Source organism: Lampetra planeri, chromosome 20 (genome assembly GCF_965212315.1).
Source record: "Lampetra planeri chromosome 20, kcLamPlan1.2.h2, whole genome shotgun sequence".
NCBI classification, from domain to species: Eukaryota; Metazoa; Chordata; class Hyperoartia; order Petromyzontiformes; family Petromyzontidae; genus Lampetra; species Lampetra planeri.
The window spans coordinates 407540-432440 of NC_136126.1; the positions used below are offsets into that span (position 1 = coordinate 407540).

The 24901-nt window shown below is 55.0% G+C and overlaps 1 protein-coding gene across 9 annotated transcripts in view; it reads left to right on the plus strand.

Moving 5' to 3' along the window:
* LOC144724214 (uncharacterized) overlaps nucleotides 1-24901 on the plus strand; it is a 67402-nt gene that overhangs the window by 8237 nt on the left and 34264 nt on the right. For 3 of the 9 annotated variants that reach the window (XM_078603145.1, XM_078603147.1, XM_078603153.1), the window contains exons 1-4: nucleotides 18554-21571; nucleotides 23167-23304; nucleotides 23879-23998; nucleotides 24399-24491. In XM_078603145.1, the coding sequence (XP_078459271.1) occupies nucleotides 20267-21571; nucleotides 23167-23304; nucleotides 23879-23998; nucleotides 24399-24491 (1656 nt within the window). In that variant the 5' untranslated portion in view covers nucleotides 18554-20266. Of the gene's footprint in view, nucleotides 1-3284; nucleotides 3377-5293; nucleotides 5356-7286; nucleotides 7398-8060; nucleotides 8138-9800; nucleotides 9913-10165; nucleotides 10435-10964; nucleotides 11140-12765; nucleotides 12829-18553; nucleotides 21572-23166; nucleotides 23305-23878; nucleotides 23999-24398; nucleotides 24492-24901 lie in introns of those variants that run through there. The other 6 variants (XM_078603151.1, XM_078603152.1, XM_078603148.1 and 3 more) reach the window with 4 other exon arrangements.

Sequence of the window (24901 nt, forward strand, 5' to 3'; positions counted from 1 at the left end):
ACACTGTTTACTCCTAGGGTCCACGGCGAATTTAATAGAAGCTACGATGGATGACTGCTGTAAATGAGAGACCAGGTCAGAGCTCGCGCCAAGATTCATATAACCCCATGGAATCAAATTACGAGATGATAAGCCCAGCCGACTGATCAGACGATGTGTTAAAATATCAAAGATAATCCCATGCGATCAGACTGGAGGTGTTACAAGACCAACCAGCAGACACCAGTTGCTTGTTGACAAACATGATTGTATTGAACTATCATTATTATTTGCTTCGTTACCCAGGAAATGCCTCAGTGATTCTCTCGAGAAGACCATATTGCCATGTGTAATCCCACTTGAGCAACTTTTAGCGTTGGAATGTTTGGCCAATACCAATGACTTTGGGTGCGTGGTCTATAGATACTTTTTTTTGTACACTGTCTTACTTTCCAGAGCAGTCTTATAATCCGGAGGATACGGTAACAACGCTATAGCCATCGACTTGCATGACCCTCAATACCTCATCCCGCTCGCTGGTAGGGTTGTGATGAAGGCATGGGCTGGGTTTGTGTAGTGATTTGGTGTTGGCAGCGGTGGCTGGGTGTTGTTTTTCCTCGTTGATCGAGCTCGATGTTTTGGTGGGTCTGTGTGTACGTGGCTGGATAAGTAGGGTTAGGTGTCGTGAGCCATCTCTGTGCCATCTCCGAGTCACTTTCTGTCAGTCCCGCGTGTCTGCTACTAATGGCCATTATGGTGGCCGCTAATCGCATTGCTGTGATAATGTATTTGCGCTGTTATCGATCCGGCCGAATGGGAACCAGCATTTGTTGTGTGCCCCGCGGCGTTGAATGTTTTATGGCAGATGAATAATTCACGCGACCGCCTCCACCGCTGGTGCTGGTGTCCATCCGCCATGTGTGACACACGCACGGGATGCAGCGATGTGGATGTTCACTGGCAGCCAATGACTGATCGGTCCTGCTCACGACCCTAACTCTAACCCTACACCTAGCCCCCGCCGCCCCACTCCGGTCACCGTGGAGTTTTCTGAGATTACTCCATGCGCCATTGCGTTGCACCGTGGCAGCAATCCCAATCATGGTTGTTCCGCTTGTTTACCCAGGGAAAGTCTCGTAGTCACATTACTTTTTAGGAGGGTCCTGTCAAGTTATTGCAATAGGGGACAATGTCGCTACATTTACTCGCAATTGAGTAATTTGTAGATATTTGAGCTGATATCAGTTACATTGGGTATTTCTTTTAGCTGTGGGAGGAAACTGGAGAACCCTGAGGAAATCCATACAGAACAGGTGGAGAACATACAAACTCCGTACAGAAACACGCCCGAGTCTGGAATGGAACTTAGGTGCTCCTTGCCGTGAGGCACGATCGTCACTGCCACTTCGCCCCCCTGCCGCCCAATTGGATTGTAATTGGGAGATTATGAAAAGACAAGTGTCATGGCGCTGCGGGGAGCGGATAGCAGGATGGAGAAGTGTCGGAGTGCGTGCCGAGCCCCGGTCGGAGCTGCGCTCAGCGAGAGCTAAATCGGTGGAAATACAAGCAGGCGGCGTTCTGTTACGGGCGTTTACACACGGGCAGCAGTGGGGGGGGGGGGTTTGGCTTCCTTCACCGCGCATGCACCGCAAGATTACGGGGAAAGGAACTTGCTCGATCGTTCACTCGCTGACTTGCTCGCTCACTCAATTGCCTACTCGCAAACGGGCTCGCACTCCCCCGTGCTCATTGGCTCACCAACTCATTTGCTCACTCACACTCACTTAATCACCTACTCACTCACTGGTACTCATTCGCTCACATCTGCTCACATGTGTTTGTCAAACTTATTTCGCACCGTACGTAGCCAACCGTGCTAATCGGAGGCGCGGACACACCAAGCCAGTGGTCACTCTATCATCTACCCATGCACACACTCGCTTACCATGCACTAGTTTAGCACCTATGAAGGCTGGTGGGTGGTCAACACCATGCCAGGTCCTCACTTAAGGATCAGTTAACCTAAGAAATACCCTGGACTGGTTCAGATAATTGTCACTGGTTGCCGTGAACGGAAATCGAACTCAGGTCACCGGGTTCGTAGCGCGCTAACCGCTATGTTGCCGCTGCCCACAGTTCACACACATCACACGCTCGCCGCGCGCTCGAGTCATCGGTCCAAAAGAGCGACATCGCTGGAACGTGACGGCGGAGCAATGGTGCGAGGGTGACGCGTTTGTTCGTGAAGCTCCGTGTGTTCAAACACCATCTCTGAAAAACATCCCAGAATAGAATGGCGTGGCGTGGCGGGTAACGTTTTTAATTTGGGAACGCGGTGCTTTAGTGCTGACCATCACCGATGTGGCCGTGGCCCCCGGACGGCCCATGAGTTGCTCCCTGGTCGCCGCACCTGGCTGTGCGTGGTATTTTTTTTGCCGCGGGTTGAGCGAAGGATTGCTCGGCATCGCCAACGTTTGCCACGAGTGTGCACGCTGCCCAGTCCTGTGGATAGTGAGACTCGCATTGTTCCCCTATGCTGTGAAGCAACAGTTGGGGGTGTGTGTCGTTATCTGTGTAAGTTGTGTTTGTGCTGTTCGTGAGGAGCGGTGGCGCAGTAGTCACGTACAACGCCGATGACGAATATCTTAACTGGTCCTGGGCCTCCATTAGGTCGACTCAGCCTTAAATGACTTGCTGGTGCATGAACATTTGGGAAACAAAGGCAGCTGGGACTTGCTGTCTACCACCAACCTCCTCGTCCCACATTGGGTTTTTATTTTAAGTTGTCTTCAGCCAATTAATGATTAATGTTTATTATACAAGTGGAAGGAAACCAGAGCACCCGGAGAACACCCACGCCTTGCGCGAGGGGGCAACGCTCTATCCCCGTACATATGGCGATTAGTTCACTTGCTGTAACCTCCTGGTGAGCCAGGGTGCCGGCCTTCATAGGTGCTCGTTAACAGCACTTGCCACAAAAGTCTGTTAAGACTATATGGGGGACCGTTGTCTTGTGTGTTAGTGTGTGTGCATGCTATTGTGACTATGCAAGTGTGTGAGTGTGTTTGTAAGTTTACCGGGTGTGCGTGACTTTATTGACTCGGGGCACGAGTTTGGGATGCGACTTACTTTCCGGAGCGTCTTGTGATCCGGGGAGTACGGTAACAGTGGACGTGTCCATGAAGGCTCGCGATCGCATTTAAAGGTCACTCGGTGATGTTGACTCAAAAGCTGCGGGTGACCGTGCGGTGCCGGGTGCAGAGCTGAGTGCAGCGCTGATCGAGGCCTCTTGTCGTTGTTGTTAGCAGCAGCCTGTCCCGCCTGCATGAGCTGACGGGCGTGGAGCCCGGGGGGCTGCTGGGCATGGAGCTCGGGGTGGAGCCGGGCGGACCGGGAGGTACGGGCTGCACTCCTCCTCCTGCTCATCACCGATGCCTCACTGCGTACTCGCCTATCGCTAACCCACCCGCTTCTTCACTCGGTCACCCACCACACACCAACCCACTAATTTGCTCGCTTAACTTCTCGCTCGCAATAATTCACTCCCCCTCTCCTCAATCACTCGCATGCCCACTTATTCATTCAGTGACTCAACCATCAACTCGTAAACAAACCCATTGACACACTCGCCCAGTTCATACACAAAGCCACTCTCTCACCCTCCCATAACATGATAATAGGTTTTTCCCCTTTTTTTCTGGCAACAAAACAGGTGTTAAGATGTTAAAACACCAAACTGAAACCTTATACAATGAATCATGTCTGCATTAACCACAATGCTTGTGGTCAGAATGCAAAAAAAAACGTACTCTAATATATGCATTGTCCTTGAAATTGATTGGTTCACACCAGAGACAGCTTTCTTTTGAGCCTCATCTTAAACGGTGTTGACCACAAGCATTGTGGTTAATGCAGACATGATTCCTTGTAAAAGGTTTCAGTTTGGTGTTTTAACATCTTAACACCTATTTTGTTGCCGGGAAAAAGGGGACAACCCTATTATCATATTTTGGTACTGGCAAAGGAGATCCGACGATGCCCTACAACCTTGACAGACTGTTTGGGAAAATACTGTTAGCGAGAAGCTATTCAGGCCGGGATGGCACACGAGGAGGTGAGTGTCCAGCACCATGCCTTTGCCTTTGCAATACTGATTTTTACACACTGCACCAGGCTCAGGTAATCAAGGGTAGGCCCAGGACAAGTTCAGATATTTGTCACTAATGTTGACCGTGAAGGGGATTCAAACTCGGGTTGCCAGGTTCATAGCGCAGTGCGAGGGCCACGGCTTCTTCACACACACCAACCCACTCGCACACACAGACACACGAGGCACACGAAGACCCACTCATCAGACAATCATTCACCCACCTGTCCATTTCTTTGTACATTCACCCAGTAAATCACCCTCCGACCACATTATATACACACTCAACCATCCACCCACCTATCCATCCACACATCTTCTGGTCCACACTTAGCCACTCAACCATCCACATATCCACTGACACATTTACTCACCCACTGCTCCACATGCTCACCCCGTAAAACCACTCACCAACTCATCCATCCATATGTCCACTTACACACCTGCCAATTCACACACAGACCCACACCCTTGCCATCCCCACCATCCACCGATCCGCACGCACAAGCACCCACTCATAAACCTGTTTAATGATCCACCGGCCCGTTCACATGCTTATCCTCTCAACCATCCGTCCACCCATTCGCCCACATTGATACCCCACCAATCCACACACAAACTCACTCGTCATCCACTCACCCACTCACCATTTATTCACCCATCTACTTACCAACCCACCCATCCACCCACTCATCTACCCAACACTCGCTTACCCACTCACCTTCCCACCTTCTCTACTATTCAGCCGCACACACAACTCATCCACCTGCTGTAAATGTGTATTTGTGTGTTATGGTCTTTGTGAATGTGCATGTGCAGCTCCCCTCTCTGGACCTATGTTTAGACACTGCCAGCTCGTGATGCCCCCCCCTGTGTCGGAGCCTCTCCCTGTGTGTGCACGTTTCAATGTCACCAGTGTCACACGGTGCCTCCACCGCCCCCCCCTGCCCCCCCAGCTAACTGCAGTGATGATGACCCCCTGTAGCATTGCGCTATCAGAATGGTGCAGATAGCAACTGTGCAAATTATTTTACATGTCGCCGCAGTGTTATAGACAACGCCCAGCGGTCGCGCGTTCGCTGCTCATTGTACAGGTTTGCAGTTAGAATCCCAGAAGCCGCCCTGGTTAATGGGATCATTAACGTCCCTCCCCTCACTTCTCCTCAGGGCTGGCGGGAGGGACTCAAATCTCACCCACACGCGCCCGCACCATGAAGGACTACGAACAGGTGGGCGTCCCACCTTCTCCCCGTCCCTTCCCTCCCCCTCATCCCCCACCACACGCAACATCTCCGACCACCACAAAAACTCCCCGTGACCCACCATCACGATACACACAACAGGTCACTCTTGCGACTCATCGTGGTCTCTTGAGTTTTCACCTGGCTAAGGAAACTAAAATAAATAAAGATCTCCCTCTGTTAACTCCGCATCACCCACCGTCACATTGCTGCCTCCGAGCCAGCGCCCTCACCTCCTGTCCCCCGACACGCTCCGTGCTGGTGTCTCTTACCACGTACATAATTGATGCGGCTAAGAGCTCTCCCCGGGCAGCTGCTCCCAGGATGCCGTGCAGCTCAGGTTTCACGGAGTGGCGACCGGGTCACCGCTGCCGCCGCCCGGCCCTCGTTTGCACCGTCTCAGCCGCGCCTGCTCTGGGCTGTGGCCAGGCCGCAGCCATAGGAATGTGGAATTTTCACCGCCGGTTTAGTGCCGGTGCCAGAGATCGGCGCCAGACCGAGCTCGTTTGAGTATGGGGGAAATTATTGAAATTCTTTTGACGGCGCCACCACTGATGGTTGAAATGGCGCGCGCGTACGGGTCTCCGGCGTGCCGTGCCGTTATTCAGCTGCCAAAACGCCAACTGCGCGCTGAGGCCGGCTCCAAGCGTCCCGGCTTCACCGCCGCGCCGTATCGGCACAACGCGAGCCGCAGGGAGAGGTTATGCACCTGCCACTGCCCGGTTGAGTTTCGTCCGTCCCTATTAATAAATGTCCCCCTCCCCAAGTGCACCCCCCACCCTGCGGTATTTGCGGATACGGTTTGTCCTTCCGTGCTGGGCGGCGGCTGCGGTGGTGGCAGGCGAAAGGGGTGGGGGCCGTGGTGGTGGCACGAGGAGGTGGTGGCGGTGGTGACAGAGAAACGGGGTAGGGGGTGCGATTGTGGTGGTGGCAGGAGGAGGAAGTGGTGGTGTTGGTAGCCACGATGATGGTGCTGGTAGTTTTGGAAATGAGGATGGTGGCTGCGGTGGTGGTGGCAGGAGTATGGAGTGGTGGTATTGGTTGCGCTGCTGATGGTGGCGGAAATGATAATGATAGCGGCGGTGGTTGTGGCGGGAAGAGGAGGGTGTAGGAGCGGTTGATTGCCGTGCCCCTCACGACCGGACACTGCCGGATGAGAAACTTCCGATCCGGAACTTTCACCGTGCCGGCTCAAGCACGCGGACCCCGCTGCTTTTGTCTTAGATCGGTTTGCGTGACGTCAGCGGGGGAAAGGACGCGAGTGGTTTATCGACGATCGAAACCGTTCACTCCCGTCCCGGCGATCTTGCAAATTGAGGGGTGTCCTGGATTAATTTTAGATGCACAGCCCTTTTTCAATCCACTGTTGGATCATTGCCTTCCCACTCCGTGTCGGTTGTACAAATTGCGTGACCATACTTCGCCACTACTCATGTTAGCCTTGGCCGATAGCTGAATTCGGGTCACTGGCTGGAAACACATTATAACCCCCGTATATTTGAAAATAGCTCATACTAGTTTCGACTGGAAATGTTTACAGCACAAGCTTGAATATACCTGTGGGTTATCAAGTTTGTTCCTGCTCATGATAATCATTCTAACGAGCCATTGTTACATATTGGTTGTTGGACTGAGCTTGTAACCCCTGCTTTTATGAGCCACAAAAGAAGGAGGATTGGTCCTTGGGGCATAGGGAGGGTGAGGAGGCATTCTTAGGGCCCATGACGGGTCATGGATGATGTTGGAGAGGTGATAGTTGGGGCCCACATAAGGGTAAGGGATGATGTTTCGTGAGTTCAGATGAGGTGAGGGGTGGCGTTGGTGCCCAGGCGTTGGTTCCGCCGCCTCTCACCACCGGCGTCTCTCCCCCATCCCCCCCCCCACCGCCTCCTGCATCCGTCGGTCTTTTCCCCGTGCAGCAAATAGCGGAGCTAAAGAAGGAGAACTTCAGCCTGAAGCTGCGCATCTACTTCCTGGAAGAACGCGTGCAGGAAGGCTGCGATGGCGCCACGGAAGATGTCTACCGGACGGTGAGGCTTGTGCTGCCGCTCTGGCAACATCCGGCCGTGCCAGCACCCGTGGCTGCCTTTCTGTCGTCATTGCCACGACCGGTCGTGCTGTGTTTCCACGGTTTCTTGGCAACACGACCCAAGCCTTTGCCAGTCCAGGCTATGGCCTGGCATGGATCGTTGCTCGTTGCTATAGATTGATGCTTGTTGCTATGGGCGGATGTGTGGGCTTATTCCCTCTTGTTTGTCCCTCTGCCCCCTTCCCCATCGCCTCAAAAGCCAGGAATGAAAATCATGCACATGCATGGATTCTGCACTGCTTTCCAATGTGCGTGGTCTTCGTTGTCGTATGGTTGACTGTATACGCGTGAGCATAGGCTGTGTGTGTGTCTGTGCCAGGGGGTGTGGTTGGTATACTCCACTCTGAACCCAGTGACCCGTGTTCGAGTCCTGCCCACGAACAACAGTGACGAATATTTGGCACCCTAAGGTCAACTCAGCCTGAAATTAGCACTTAGTACTGTGTGAACGTCAGCACTGGGGAGACAAAGGCGGTTGGATGTGGTGCTTGCCACCCACCCCCTCGTGTCCCGTCACGGCCTTCATAGGTGCTTGCTAACAGCACTTTCCCCAACAGTCTGTTAAAGGCTATACGGGGGATCTTTGTCATTGTCCTTACTACAGAACATCGAGCTCAAGGTGGAGGTGGAGAGCCTCAAGAGAGACCTAAGGGAGAAGCAGAATCTGCTCGTCAAGGCCTCGTATGTCTCGCACACACACACGTACATACACGTGCGTACACAGACACAAACATTATTCGTGTAGCCTACACAGGCGGTTGGTGTAAGTGTTCTTAGCGAGCGCCTATGAAGGCTGACATGGCTAACCAACGCACTGTGATTCCCCACACTACAACAGCCGCCATTGGCCACTGCGGTGACGTCACCACAACGCTTGTGCCACGCTAGGTACACCTTGAGGCCATGTGAAGTGTCGAAGGCTTGCTGGCAGGAGGTCACGGGACAGACCCAGGTGCCATGGGTTAACTGATTGAGATGACTGCCAGTTGCACCATCTGTGCTCCCTACTGTTACAACTTTCTGCGTTTTAGCCACCCGACATTCTGCTCGTTGTTGTGAGCATCACTACTTTGCCCTCCATTGTTGCAGGAGGGCAACTGGCTCCAACTGCTCAGTAGTGTCCTTTACGAGCCTCCTCCACAGAGGCCGAACTTGACACCGCTGGTATCGGTCATCGGAAGTCCACTCAGCTCTATATGCTCCTGTGCCGCGTCAGCCCGTCTCCTCTCTAGCCCGTATTAAGAATGACAGATACACACACGCACACACTCTTGCACACACATTCAGGTGCTCAGGCACGCACATGCACACGCAGGCAAATGTTAAGGGCAGCACTGCCCTGGTTGGGGCAGCGCTCTGCTCCGTAATCCCCACCGCAGTCACGGCTCTTCTGCTACAATACACCGGCACGCGCCACGAGACAGGCGCCGAGCGCCAACCACAACAACACGTGGCAGCAATTAGCTCAGAGGTCATCCGTGTTTTTCCTTAGTGAGCAATTAATATCTTAACATTTATTATTCTTTGTTCGCCCGACAACCTCGAGCGGGAATAACGAACGATTACCTGGAACGCGCCGACAGACCGGCGGACGGTTGCCGGGTGGGCCATCCGGGCCGGCGGGCCCCCCCGTGACCCATAGCGTCCTGCCGGCATGGCCTCCCGGGTGCCGGCTGCCACGGGGTCGGCTATTAAGCTGCGCCGGGGCGCTCGCGGCTGGGCCGTCGCTCGGGGTGGATTGGGGGGGGGGGGGTTATTGCTGGTGCCGGTGGGAAGAACCCTTTGAGGGCTGCCACTTGGGGACAATACAGAGAGAGTGCAGGCCAGGTACTGCATTACCACTCGGCAGATAAAGCAACTGATTGGCTACATTACGACAACATCCCAAACAGCTGCTGTTTAACAGCCATGTGAATGAGACGACGACTCTGCAAGTACCGATCACTCCGCCGCTCATCCCTATGGTGATTGTATGAATTATGATTTACTTATTCATAAAGCCTGTCTTTGTCAGGTAAAAGTTTTCAAGAAATATAACAATGCACCTGATATGATTGTTTACAGTTTTTATCTATGATCAGACATTAACAACTACAAAAATTTGTATTTTTCCGCAAAAAAATACAAATTATTTACGACTTACTATAGATTATATCCCAGTTTATCCTGTGTTGTCCTATTACGTTAAATGTAGGTTCCTTGTCTCCGGTGCAGTGGTAGTGTTGTGAGCTGTCCAGTCGCTTCCTGTCCATGGTTACTACCGCCCCCCCAACCCCCCCTGTGGCTCGGACGCTGATCGCTATCCTTGTGTTGCCCCCTCCCAAACGCCCGACCTAAACCCCAGCAACGCGGTGGAGACGTTGGCTGGGAGCAGAGAGGCAGAGATCTCGCGATTGCATCAGCAGGCGCGTCAGGAGATGCAGCAGCTGCACGGGCAGCTGCGCAAGCTGCAGGAGGTACGCACCAGCGTTTATGCAACAGCTCTGTCCGCCTGTCAGTGTCCCTCTGCCTATGACAGGCGGGCCACTGTAACTGTCGTAAAGATGATCAAGTATAAACGAAATTTAAGTTAAAAAGTTGCATTGCTTGTTGGGCCTTGCCTTAAAGAAACCCGGCCACATTGAGATGTGATCAAACGTAGATGCTGCCGTGGATTGGGGTCACCGCGTGGTGAGCGAGTCGTGGCTCTACGTGTTCTGTCGGTACCAGGAGTTGGAGCAGGGCCGGGAGGAGCTGGGCCACATGGCCAGGCTGGCGCAAGCGGAGAGGGAGCGCGGCCTGGAGCTGGAGGCTGAGCTCGGGGAGCTCCGTGCATCGCACCAGCAGCAGCTGCAACAGTTGCAGCTGCAGCAGCAGTCCTCATTGTCACCACCGCCGTACCAGCCGCAGGGACAACAGCAGCAACAGCTCCAGCAGCTAGCACACGGGCGTGAGGCCCATACAGGAAGGAGGTCCGTGGCGGTCGGGCCTAATGACAGGTGTGTGTGTGTACCATGGTACCCTGTCACAGAGCATTACCCATAGAGAACACCTGTCCATAATACATTCTCATATAGCACTCATCATAGCATGCCTGAACACAGGATGCCTAAACGTTAATACGGGCCTGGGTTGTATTGGACCAAAACATCCCACTGCTCAGAAATTCCCTGAAAATCACTCAATTGGGATTACACCCACCGCAGCTAAATTTTCCCCGACTACAAAAACTTGCCAGGACCCTCTTGAAAAAGGGTCTTGAGACTCAGCTGAGGCCTTCCTGGGTACACAAGTGGAACCATTATGTATGTATGTTGAACTTTGTACAAGTTGAAGTAGTTGGCCACGTCTGGTTTTTAGACCAGTGTCCTTGGCCCTGGTGAAGTTAGCCTTGTGGGGAGCCGTCCCGTGCCCTGGGGTTTACAGTCAATTGTTGGTCCTGTAAATTGCGTGCATTTTAAACAAATTTGTTATTGACATTTTTACGCGTTGGCTCTTTGTCCTCATCCCGCATGGCGGGCACCGTCAGTCCCGAGCGAGCCGGCGCTACCGAGGAGAGGGGTGGCCGGGCGAGCGAGGGCCCCCCGTCGCTAGCGGAGGGAGACGATGGCTCGTCGGAGGGCTGGGGGTCGGGGCCGCCCAGCCCATGGATGCGCGTCGAGAAGCTGAAAAGGACGCTGCAGGAAAACCGTGCTACCAGCGATGTAAGTGCCGTCGCTGTCGTCGGGCTGGGCCCAGCGCGCGCCCACAAATGCATTGCTCTGATGCATTGTGGGCCTGCGCTTGCACATCTCTGTAAGCTTGCGAGCAGTTGCGCAATTCATAAGCGACTTGTTTCATCATCCCACGTGCATTCGTGAACTGAGATTCATTGTTGTAGTCGAGTTCTAGAGGGGACGATGATTGCGACATGGTTTCACACGCGTTCAGGATTGCGTCTCCACAACAGGAAGCTTTAGAGAGCCGCTCTGGAGTGTTTTTTGGTCAACTATTCCACGCTGGCCCAGACATCTTAGAAGAGGTGTGCCTACCCACACTTTACCCCACCCACACGCGACCTGCGGATCGGTCAACCTTGGTGAACCCATGTATACAATGTACTGCTGGGCAGACAGACGCGGGAGGGGCAATTTAAGAAACTTACACCGTTGTTTCAACTGCCGCACCGGGAGCTTGAACCGAACCGGCGACCTCGGTCGCAAGTCGGGCGCGCCGACCATCACCGCGACACGGCCCCAACCCAGCAGGGCCCTCCCGAGTGGGTCCCGTGACCCGGCGAGGCTCTCCAGGGTAGAGAACATTTGGGTTTTTATTTTGAGCGTTTGGTAGCGGGCGGCGGGACGGTTAGGGTTAAATAAAGACGTTTCGCTGAATTGGGACGGAGCCCACGTTGTTGCAAGGGAGGGGCATCCCTTATCAGATAGTGGGCGCTCTTGGCAGATTGCGCCCCCTAGTGGGGAAGCTTGGGTCCTCGTAGCCACGATCAATGCCTGTGACCAGTCACCCGGCATTGTACCTGATCTCGTCGGATGTCTGAAGCTAAGCAGGTTTTAACCTGGTTAGTGCTGGGACGAGAATGAGAACCCCCGCAGCCTGCGCGCCATGGCAAGGCACTCGCGCAGCCGTGGTGCAACCTGTGGGGTAACCCTGTACACGCTCAAGGTAGAGGTGTAGCCCTGCAATAGCTCGCTCACGCCACTGCTGGCAGAAGGGCCTCCACGAGAGGGAGGTCTGGCTGAGAGCCCCTTTCGAGGGTACTTGGCCTACTTTTCCACGCTTTAGCCCCATGCGTTACAGATTACACTCCATCCGGCCAGGCGTCTCAGGTAGGTGTGGGCGGCTCACAATCAGAAGCTTGAAAATGTAATTCCTGGCTGGGGGAGTTGGTTCGGCCCATCATCTCATTCCTCCGGAGTCGATAAAATTAGTCCTCTTTTGTGGGAAAGATCAACATTGGTTATCCTGTGGGTAGACTCGTCCTCGGCATAGGAATGTGGAATTCCCACTACTAGCTTAGGGGCTGGAAATAGAAGATGATTACCACTTAAACGTATGTATGTTTATCTTCTTTCACACCGTACGTAGCCAAGTGCGCAAATCACCGAGACTTTTTTTCTGGATGAATCCACTGCTGGATGAAGGAAACCCATGCACAACAGGGGGAGAGCATGCACACTGCACACAGAAAGGTGTTCACACAAAGTCGGGAATCAAACCGGGGCCCTTGTTGCTGTGAGGTACAAATGAGTGTCACTACGGCGCTGCTTCTGTTATATTTCACCTCGCGCGTTGACCCTTCGCTCTGACCCCCGTGTGGCGGTTTGTTGTAGGCGCTCATAAAGGACCTTCAGCGGGAGAAGGTCGAGAATCAGCAGCAGCAAGAAGTGATTAAGGTAAGAAACGTGGCTTCCATTAACGCGGCCGCTTAGCGCGTACGGTCCGCGTACCGTAAATAAATCTCTGCTCAGCAGTCGTTTCCTAAAATAATAATAACAACATTATGCTGGCCGGTCCCTCTAGACTCTAGATCCACTTCCACTTTAAGCCCGCTTAGGCTGCGCATAATGGCCATGTTCGCAGTAACTGGGGGTGGCGGTGGGAGAAAGATGGAGCACGCGGGAGCGTCCCTGCAACTGTACGCGTGATGTTCGGCGCGACGTCCGACGTTTCGCCCCGCGTGCTCGGAGCGTCTCCGCGCGCTCCGTCTTGCCACTGCGTCGGGTTTCGCGACCGTGCCGCATGGCTCTCCGTCGTGCTTTTGGGTCGTTCCGCTCGATGTCCCGACCATGGGCCGAACCGCCGAACGCTTCCACTCAGCTGTGATGCAGAGAAGCGGAGAAGCGACGTTGAAGCAGAGAAGCGAGGGGTGGGGGTGGTGGTCGTTGGAGCGGCGACGAACGGGGCACATCTGGAATCGCTTGGGGAAGGAATTTGTGGGAGATGAATGAGGCCCCGCTGTGCTGGGAGCCGTGGCGCTGGCTGGGCGCTATTTATTCTGGCGATTGCCCGGTTTGTTTGGGTAAATGGTTCCAGCGCTGCGTCGCCACAGCCGCCGCTCAAAACCATGACTACGACGCCGTCTCTCCGTCGCCGCCGCCGCCCCCCGCTGGGTTGTGGGGTTGCGGCCAGGACTTAGTGTCTCACCGAATATTTATTCCGGGTCGCTAGTTAACTGGCGTAAGCGGCGCATAACTATTAGTAGCCACCGCCCAAAGCGAGAGGTGTACTGGACGTGGTGTGCTGGGTGCGGAAGTATCTGGGTCATCGGTAAGCTGCAGTAGGTGGCAGGTGACTAATAGTACCAACAGCCACGCTGAGGCAGCAGGCGCTTGGGGGTGCCTGTGGGTCCTGTAACTCCTCCTCAGTGGATACGGTCCTCCCATGTGGACCCCGCCCTTAGGCTACTACCTGAATCGTTGTGTGAGAGCGTTGTACTCATTGCAGAAATGTGCTGGAGCATTGGAATAGCTGTAAAAACATCAGAGTTAAACCTTGCCAGAGGAATGTGGAATGTTGCACTTCTGGCTCAGAACCACCTGTGTAGATTAGCACGAGAGACACTTTTTCAGAGCAGAGTTATTATAATTATCAGTGACTTCTCACCAGTTACCAGGGAGATGGGAGGGAGGTGGGTGAGAGAGATGGGACAGAGGTGGGGGGGATGAATCGATGGAGGGAGGGAGTGAAAAGCCACATCAGGACGAGACGCCATCCCCTCCGGACGCTGCCACTCTATTTGGCTCCGCAACTCCCCCAGGGCGAGTCTGCAGTGGCCACTGTACGAGTGTGAGAGTGCACTCCAGGGCCCCTCGGAGGAGCCTCGCACGCACTTAAGGCCCTCGCGTACGCATCCCCAGCCCCGACCCTACACGTGTGCCTGCACGAGTACGTGCGTGTGTGTGACTGCCCATTGGTTATTTCCGTGCTGTGGCCATTGTTTACGGCGCGGTTCTCTTTCTCCCGGGTGGTACACTCGTGCGTGATTATCAGCGCACGGAGCTTCAGGGCTTGTGATTCCTGTGTGCGATGGGAGCGCCGTGTCGGCACGTTCTCGTATCAGTTGTATTTTATTTCACAAGGTGAAAACTCATTGGCCAGGTGTGCATGTTAATTGGCGTAAATATAATTGTCATTGTGGAGTGGTGATGCAATGGTTATCGACCCGAGTTTTATTTCCAAATCACGGCTATCAGTTGTCGAGCGGTATCTGGACTGGTATTAGGTTCCTTCACCGATTGGTACTGACCAGCATGGTGAGGTATGGTCAAAGACAACCCCCTGTGACCGACACAACGTGGACGAGGCCTTCATCCAGCATTGGATTCAGAAAGAGCTGGAAACTATAACAGGGGTCCGGTCGCGTAAACCCCGACAACCCACACAGCGTGTCGAGACCCCCATCCAGCAATGGAGTGTCAGTAGGGCTTCACCTCTACGTTGAGCTATTCTCCTACAGCCTATATGGCTACAGTGCATCATATTGGAATTAATGCTTTGGTTGAAAAATATTCAAACTGTCTTGATTGTTGATGTTCTTTGTTGTCGTGAGTTGCCGTGACTGCTGGTTTACGATGTGCACTGTGTGGCTCTAAGGGCCCAGATCTCGCTTTATAGACGAGACCTTTAGGCTCGGTGGACTTTCACGGGAAGTCCAAGTCCACGTTTATTTTCTTTAACCAACTCAAGAGACCAAGATAGGAGTCTCATTTGCGAGGGTGACCTGCATCACGAAAATTGACAAAAGCAAAACAAATAGAAATAAAGCAGAAAAAGATACGTCTCCTGTAACGAACGTTTTCTCTGACAATTAACTTGTTGATACCAATCTGCTTACAGTCAGAGTGATCTGCTGTTCAAACGAGCATTGAGGCATTGGTGCTCATCTCCTGTTGACAGCCCTGCAGAGCCAGTGGTGGAAATTCCAGTTTTCCTGTGACGGAGGCGTCTATCCATATGACAACCACTGTTGACTTCACTGTAAAGTGGTACCGATTTTATCGACCCCATATATATGATTGGCTGATTAACCCCCAAACCAGGTTTTGATGTCACAACCCTCTGCTTGCGAGCCGCTTACTATACCGCTGAGCCTCCAAGTCGGCTAAGCCAAGGTGTCAAACGCTCGCTCGTGCCAGTAACGTAATCCCGCTCGCGGCTCGCGCTTTGCGGTGGCCGGAGGGTCCGGTGGCCGTGTTTGGCGTTCTATCTCTGGGGTCGTTACTGGGGTCGTTGTGTTGCTAGGACCGTTGCTATGGCGGCCGCGGTTCCTCCCGCTCTACCCGGGCGTGGACTCCGCCTCAGGTTGTGCGTGGTGCCGGCACTCGCTTCCTCCGGCGGCGATGAACTTGATCGAATGCGACGTTTCGGCTCGGTGATTCAGCCGCTAATTCCAAGAACGCACAAGTGCGCACCTTCCTGTTGCGGGACTTATCCGCTAATCTGCTTATCCGCCGCATGAGGCCATGCGTGGTGGTTTCCACATTTAGGTACCCGGTGAATTTTCGTTATTAACGGAGCTGAGTTGGTTATTTTACCAGTGTGGCCGGGAATTGACCAAACCTCCTAATGTTCTTCTGAAAAGTGCAAGTTGTGGATTTAAAACGTTTGTGTGCAGGAGTCATGATGTGTTGGTTACGTGTGTGTCCATCGACCCCGGGGTTGCCCTTGCAAACCAGATGTCCGTCCATCTCATGGGATATTCCAGGGGACATATTTTAACAAACAATAAATTAACAGACCCACTGAGGTCTTCCTGGATAAAGGACTTTTTGTTGGTGGAGTCGATAGGCCCGTCATCGCTATTGACATGAGATGACACCCATCCGTGTGGCCATCCAAGAACACTTCACACATTTACACAAACTACAAAAGACAATTGCTTTGAATGTCATCGGAGAGCTTGCCAGCACCAATACCCAGATGTGTGTGGGTTTTTGGGCAGGACAGCCAGCGGAATAGTGTCACATGAGCATTCCAGTGTGTAAAACACATGTGGCGTTACACTGCACGCCAGTGTGGCGGATGCAATTTCGTTACAACGCGTGGGTGTTAGAACGCGAGCACGTGGGTGTTAGAACATGAGCGCTCAACTCGTGCATCCGTATGCTACTGTACGCACATATCTATCTACAGTAGAATTAATAGCGGATTACTGCCCTTTGTCAATCCACTGCTGGATGAATGCCTACCCACGCCTTTGGCCGTAATGTGGGTTGTTTGGCCATACATCGCCATGCTGGACGGTGCCGGTTTGTTCAGACATCGCCAATGTTAGCCGCGTCCGGGAATCATTCTCAGGTCATCGCTGGGTTCACATCCCAGCGAGCCAACTCCTGTGCCAACCACCGTCGACGCAATCTGACGTGGTGAGTGGACTGGCTCACCCAGCTTGTAGTGTTTATCGTTCTGTTCTCGGGGCTGATGGCTTTGCATGTTTGATGCGGTCGTGGTGAAGTATGGGTGTAGGTCACTTGTCTCGGTTGGCATCTGTGGATGCGTGGCGGAGGGGGCACAGAAAGAGGAACACATGGAATTGGAGAACATGAGTCATATGGAGACATAACGTTGACTGTTAGGAACATAAGCGGCCTCGCGCAGGACACGTCATCGCTAGAAGGGACGATGGCCATGGCAGGCGAGACTCGCAATGGAGCGGCGTCCAAGGGTGGGAACGTGCCCGGGAGTACGCATACCGGGGAGACGGCGCTCTGGTGAAATCGTCTCGCGTGTGGGTGCCGGATGGAAACTGTGAGAGATGGCGACGGCTTGGGGGGGGGAGTGAGGCGTTCGTCCAGCAGTGGATAGAGCATGGCTGGTGATGATGAAGAGGAATTAGAAAATCATCTCCTTGCAGGACCCTCCTGAAAAGAACCTTGGAACTCTTATTGAATAATTAATTCACGAACGATTGGTTCATGGCAACCTGGCAGCCGGCATGGATTCTCCACATCACAACAACAACAGCAGCAGCAACAACAACAGCAGCAGCAGCAATAACAGCAGCAACAACAACAACAGCAGCAGCAGCAGCAACAACAACAGCAGCAGCAGCAGCAGCAATAACAATGCTCTGAATTCATACAGTGGCAGAATGCAGTCCCACGTGAGCCAAACAATATAATCAATTTGTAAATCGGATCGTAAGTCACACCGTGTAGGGGGGCGAGTTACTTCATCCCTTTCTGGGGGGTGCTGGTCAGCACACCCTGGCAAGGTCGTGGCGCCCATCCTCTGCTCCCCCCACTCCTCCATCCCTTTGAGTGTTCGTGAGGGGGGTGGGTGCTGGAGTTGCCGATGCTCGTGGTGAGGACGTTTGGAGATCGGCGTCAATACGAAACAGGAAGTGGTGAAAGGCAGAGAGACGATGTGCCATGACCTCCGGGTAGATACACTGAGTGTCTTAAATAATGAAAACATTGCACTTGTAATGCCATGTGTTCACCAGCACGGTGACGTATGGTCAAACATATGTCATGACGACAAAGCATTGGAAGACTTAATCCAGCACTGGATTAATAAAGGGGTGAGAATGATTATTCCTTTTCTATTTCTAGGAAAGACTGCGTCTCAAGATTCCTTTCTTAAAAGTTTTGAGTTTTTGGCCTCGTATGGGAGCAAACCCAACGCAGCATTGTTACTCTCAAACCTCCACACAGATAGATTTAAGAATCCATTGCTCTACTGCCATCATGTGGCCACTTTGCTGCCCTAGCCTGCGATGTCTGGTATCCCTCGGCAGTCTCTCATCCACGTATTAACCAGACCGAAGCGTGGTAAGCTAGTGAAATCTAACGAGATCGGATACCTATCCAGGGTGTTTTTTGGGTGATTGGGGGAATTTTAGAATTTTGTTTGCCGGGCGTTGCCGCTGCTGGCGCTGGTATGCGGAATTTTGGACAGCACTGTGGATTTTGGTTTTGACGGTGGCTCCTTCGGAACTGATTCGTGTGCATCCGTGCCGGAGTAAAGTGGGGGGGTCGTGACCTGACGGATGGATTTTATACCAGCGCCTCCGTGTCACCGCACGCCGCTGCTAACAGGTTGGCCGGTTGGAGGGGCTAACGGCATGGGGGGGGGGAGAGCGAGCGAGCACTCCGCACGTCCAGCTCGCCTGGCAGGTCCGCTAAAATGGCCCCGATGACTCCGCCTTTCTGGGAACACAATGGCCAGTACCAAGTCCTGCGAGAGAGGCGGGAACGGCGAGACCGAGCCCGGTCGTTGAACATCGGATTCAGTCGGCAAACAAAGCCGCTGCGCATTTCTGGCGTGATGCATTTTCCTCCGATTGTTACCCCTTGCTCCGCATCAGCATTAGCCGAGTCTGCTCCTTGCTCTTACAGCGGTGTCACTCACACTACGCTTCCCCTTTGCTGGGAAATGGTTGGGTCCGTGGAGGGAGGGGAGGGGTGTGAGTGGAGGGGACAGAGAACACGAGCTGCTGCTGCTGCCACATCACAGTGCTGGCCGTTTTTCTACAGTGGCGCAGAGCAGCTCACTGTACCGGCCCGCCAGGGCTGTGAGCCGGTGCGCCCTGTGGCCACCTTGTCGTGCCAGGCGGTAGCTAACCACGTGGTACGTCAGGTGGTAGAGGACGCAGTGTGTGTGCGTGTCACGGTGTCACGTGGTACTGCATCTGGCGATATCACCACTGCCCGATAACCTGCAGTGGCACCGCAATCTGCGCCGAGCGGCACTGATCACCAAGATCCGGGTGTTGCTAAAAGAAGCGCCAGCTGAGGGGGAGAGGAAGAGTGAGGGAAGAGGAGGAGGAGGTAATTACCGCCACTGTCTCCACCACCACCACCACCACCACCTCGTCCTGTCCACTCGTAATGAGTGTGGGTTCAAGCTGGAGTCGGTTCGCAAGCGCTTAGGGCAACGAGGACAGCGACCTGCGTTGTCACCGGGCCTGAATCACCACCGTTGCTAGGAGGATTCACCGGATCTCTTCTCGCCGGGCTGCCACCGCTCCCCTCACCGCCCCAAGACGACGGTTGACACGGGGCTGTTGGATTAGGAACACGAGCTGCACCTGCAGCGATGTCATGAGCCGGGTTGGCTCAGCGCGACAAGCGGGACTGTGCGGGGAGCTCAGCGGACAAGTGGGAGCTGCTGGGGGCCGCCGTGTGGAGTCAAACCCAAGGGAAGTTGCGTCGGCCTGAACCCTAAATTTGCCGGCGCTGTCCGGCGCAGCTCGGTGTTAGAGGAACTCGACGGAGCGGACTCAAAGGCGCAAGCCCGGATCTCATTGTGGTGCCGTCACTACCGGGGCATGCGTTGTTGAGCGGCGCCGTGAAGACGGGAGTCGCCGGGTGACGTGGAGAGGGATGATTCCTGCGCCACCTCATCACGAGTCGCCAATTTGCCGCGTTTCTCCGCGGGCGCCTCATTTAGGAAGCCTCGTTAGCGGTTGTGTAACGAGGAGGCTCGCGGCATTCCCAATGCGCGCGCTTCGTGGGAGCCAGGTGTCTCCTTTGATGTGTTAATTTGTGTTAATTATAAACGTGGCAAGGGGTGGGGACTTCACGCGAGCGGGAGAAGGGGGTGTGGCCAACTGGCGTTCTAAACAACGACCCCTCACGCTAAAGGATTAATTTTGCACCAAGTGACAACATCCCGGGTGGATCAACCACGACACCCAACTCACTGCCCAGCGGTTACCACGTGGACGGTGTTGCCAGCCGGGTAGATGAGAGGTGCGCGTGTCAGCGAACGAGCGACTGAGCTGCCGGTGCAGGTTAACGGCTGCACGGGTGCGTAGGTCGGATCTCCTACGTTCGTCGTCTTGCCTGGGACCAATTTGGCTGACGCTTCCCGTCGGCCGTGCGTGCCATGGCGCCGATCGGCTCATGCCGCGTGTGCGGGCGCAAGCTGCAAGGCAAGCAGCGGCGATGGCTGTTCCGGGGTCCTCACGTCCCACCAGGCCGCCCCCCCTCCTCGCCCGGCCCCCCCGGATCCCCCGCGGCCTCCCCGCGCCGCCCGGAGCTGCACGTGGCGCTGGCGCACGTGACGCGTTGCCCGGTGCGGCCCGGCGATGGCGCCTCGCCCTTCGCCTGCTCCAAGTGCGCCTTCATGCTAGAGCGCGTGTACCGCTACGACGCGGTGGGGGCGCGCGTGCAAGCGCTGTCCCTGCAGCACCTGCGCCGTCTGCTGCGTGAAAAGGAGCAGCTGGTGCAGTGCCTGCTGCACCTTTACGGCCGCACGCAGGGCCCCATCGACGGCACCATCGGTGACGACGTGGCGCTGGCGGACGCCCGCTACGACGCGCTGCTCCGTGCCGACCTGGAGCTGTCGGCGTTCGAGTGCTGGGCGGAGCCGGGACCCGACACCTCCGACGGGCCGCCGTGCCGTGGCCGGCGCTGCGCCTGCTGCTCGGGACTGCGCGTGCCAGACTGGGGCTACGAGTCGGTGTGCGGCGTGCCACGCCGGCTGCAGCACGGAACCAACGTCGGTGCCGCCGCAACATTCAACGGTGCCGTTTCACCGAGCGGCGAGGAAGACGACACCGAGGATTGCTGCTCAGCGTCTCTGCTAGTCTCTGCGAGCGTGTGCAGTGACGGCGCCGGCAGCGAGGTGGCGCCGTTTCTCGCCGTGGCGGATCAGGAAGAATCGCCTTTTTGCCGAGACGATGGTAGTTTTCTGAATTCCACGGACCTATCGAAGGCCTCATCTGCTGGGGAGCTGGTGCCCGATGGGGCGATCCCCTCTCATAGGTGCCCCTTGCTGCAGGGGGAGCACCACTCGACCACCTTCAGCAGTCGCTGCTTGTGCCGCGACTTAGTCAACTCGACGCAGGCTCCTTTGTCCCTGGCGGAAAACCCGGACCCCGGGCCCTGTCCCCTCTCAGAGGTGCTGCGTGCCATGAGGGACATCGGATTCAGGCCGGTGCGTGGCGCCGTCGGGAGCCGGCTGCCAGTGCTGGTGCGGCTGCCCACCATCGTTCCCGCCACGAGGGGCAGTCCCCCCGTGCCGAATGCCCCCAAGTACACACCATCTCCGGCCCCCCCCTCCGTGCCCCCGCCGTGCTTTCACCGGCTGGGCGCTGACGACAATGACGACGACGATGACGACCGGTGTAGCCTCTACGAGGAGCTGATTGATGACCTCTGTGAAGAGTATTTGCCCTTCCAGTGCAAGGTACGGCGGAGTCACGGGAGGTCGCGATGGCATGAAATCATTGGCCAGTTCGGTATTCGCCCGGTTCGTATTGGTGGCCCAGTGCGAGAGCAACGGCTCGTAGTGAGAAGGTTGCGAGTTCAAATCCTGTTTTGGGGTTGACAAAATGAGCACCACTGAGGAAATCAACAGTGGTGGTCTTCATTTTCCATCCCTGGCTCTCAGGGCTCTGAGCAGGGGGATGAGCACCACCTCAATGTAAAAAATCACTTGAAATTTTCTCATTTATAGCGCAAGGCTTTCATCAGGAAAGCGGTTTCACATACGTCTATAATGTGCAGTCATGGTACATTTGGGAGGGAGTGATGCTGGCTTGGCTCAGTCCGGTAATTTGCGGTGTAATTTTCAAAGTTGGCAAATTTGGACTGGCACGCCGGCACGGCGCACGAGTGATGTCACGGAATCTTTAACGTCTACTCTGACGCAGAGAGCGCGTGTGTTTTTACGCTTGGTATACACACAATACGCCTGTGGCGTTAACCAGGGGCGGCTCACATCACGACCCTTTGCTGCAAGCGGCCAACGCACGACCGCTCCGCCACGTCACCGCTCAGGGGAAGTCGAGCCAGGGACCTCCACTCCCAGCGCCAGTGGTGGGGGGCGGGGGGCGGGGGCACTGCCGTCACTTGGAGTGGCCGGGGGGAAAATTGATCCGGCTTGTACGTAACCCGAGCGACGACGGCGGCAGAGGTGGCAGTGGCGGAGGTAGCGCCACTCCCGCTCTGTCACCTCCACCGCCGGCTCAGGAAATGCCACACACCTGTGGCACCCCCCTAGCCCCGTGGGGTCGCAGCACAGTCGACGGGTTGGGGGAGCTTAGCGGCCCGGGGAATGCGACCTCTGACCCCTGTTAAATGTTGGGTGAGTGAGTGGGGAGTGGTGGTGGCGGCGGCACGCTTGTAAAGCCCCGGCACGTGCGGTGCCGGCTGATGGATCACCGAAATGAGAGCTGTGCGCGCGGATAGAGGGAGAGCCGGGTCTAGCGGGGCTAGCGGAGGGAGCACGGGAAACTCCTAATGGGGCCGTAAATGCGTCGGGGCCATTCCCAGGAAGCTCGTTAAGAAAACCTATCCAAACGGCACTAATCTTGCCTCCCCGCTCGGTCTCCTTGCTCACTTTCTGTCGTTGTTTAATTTGAACGAACGATGTGGGTCAAGAGCGGCGTTTGCGCGCGTGCCTGGGCGTGCGTGCACGCGTGTGCTCATGAGCACGTGCGTGCGTTTGTGTGTGTTTGCGTGTTGAGTGTGAGTGTTGTGGTCCCAGTGACCTAAGTGATTTTGCCTTTCTGGCCGTACATAACGTGAGTGCCTGCATATGCATGTGTTCGCACGCTTGGGTGCATACATCAATTCTATAACTGTTCGCTTGAAATTACATCACAAATTTGCTTGTGAGGATTGTTCATTAACTTTCCGAGGATTGGACCAAATAATTGGCGCCTTGTTTAAAATTTGCACACCGCATGACACTTTTACTTATTTGGCGCTATCGGGTGGTGAAGGGTCTTGAGACACATATTTGGCCAGGTCGTCATTATTATTATCGCCGTTCCACAGAAGATGACCGAGGAGCGGGAGGAGGAGGCCGGGCGGCTTCAGCGCTCTGCCGGGGAGATGGCGGCCGCGTTGGCGAAGGCGCAGGCGGAGGCGAGGGACCTGCAGGAGCACGTGCGCCAGCTGGAGAGTGCCGGCAAGGTGCGTTGCAGGGTCCGCCGCCGGTCACACGGTCGCAAGGTCACCAGCAGAGTCCCCAGTGGCGTTGCTGTCGGGAGATGGCCAGATTTGTGTTCTGCCAAGCAATAGCGTGAGAAGTTAACTGGTGGACTGTGGTGCTGGGCTACCATCAGGGCTGCTTTAAATCGGTGACTATGTGGTGGCCTTGGCAACAAGTTGTTTGCCACATATTCTGGATTATCAACGACCCGGGCAATATTATCAGTGAGGATTAACATAGAGACCCATAGATTCAAATGGAGACCTATAGATTTGCATGGAACCCTGTAGAGCCTACGTGTTAAACCCTGTAGACTTTCATTAAAATCCGTACACTTCCAAAAAGACCCATAAACTGGCATGGAGACTGATCGACTAGTATAGAACCACATAGGCTTGAATAGACTCGTGTAGATGCTCATACACAGACACTCACAGATGTAAAAGGCCTCAACTAGAGCCGTATCCATTGGGGTTGGTGAACCGGAGAATACCGAGGTGAGAAACGAAGGCCTGGTCCCCCTATCTGAGGGAGTTGCTTCTGCTGCCACGGCAGGAGCTGCAGGAGAAGCTGGCGGAGACGGCGTCGGAGCTGCGAACGCAGGAGCAGAACGCGCTGAAGCGAGACCGCGCCATCCAGGGCCTCTCGCTCGCCATGAAGGCCAAGGACAAAGAGGTGTGCGGTGATGCGCCCGGTGCTCGCATGCGGCCCCCTTCGCTCAGACATCACAGCCCCACACTTCCAACTTTACAGACATGCACCAGACACACGTGCACACACACGGACACGCGCACATACCTTCAAACACACCGCGAAGAAACAGGCAGCGGCCACACCTGGCACGCACACCCCGTGTGGCCTAAATGCACGCCGCTCAACACGCGCACCGCACGACCGCAGCGTCAGCGCTTTACAGCAAACACGATGCCCACGCACCCATGTGTCTCGAGCATCGCTCGCACCACCACGCACCCCGACGGGGCCGGATGCCGCCGCCCCTGCCCATCCCATCCCCATACCGCCGGTGCTGGCGTCTTTGCCGTTGCCGATCCTGGTGTCGCTGCCGCTGTTTCAGATCTCGGAGCTGTGCGAGGAGTTGGAGAACCGCGACGCGGCGCTGGTGAAGGCGCGTGACGCCACGCACAAGGCCCAGCTGCAGAAGTTCCACGTGCGTCATACTCAGCGAGTGTACACAACTCTCGCATCAGCTGCGGCAGCAGTATCAGCAGCAGTATTTTAATTTGCAACACCGTCTGCAACAACAGCAGGAGTAGTTATAAGAGCACAATCATCTTCATAATTATCATCAAGTCATCGGCACCGTCATTAGCAGCAGCATGAACAGCCGTGTTATTGTTGGCGAAACACTTGGTACAGTTCTTGGTGCAATTAGGATTATTATCGCCCGAGTAATGTAACTGTTGTGCCCGGGTTGGTTTTGGGCGACTCACCCATGTAGCCGGTCTTCAAGAAGTCGTATCCCGAATAGCCACACAGCTCTCTACTTTATTTGTGTTTATAGTGGATTCATAGTGTCCCCCTGTTTACGGGCAGTCGGACGTGCGGACACGTGGACAG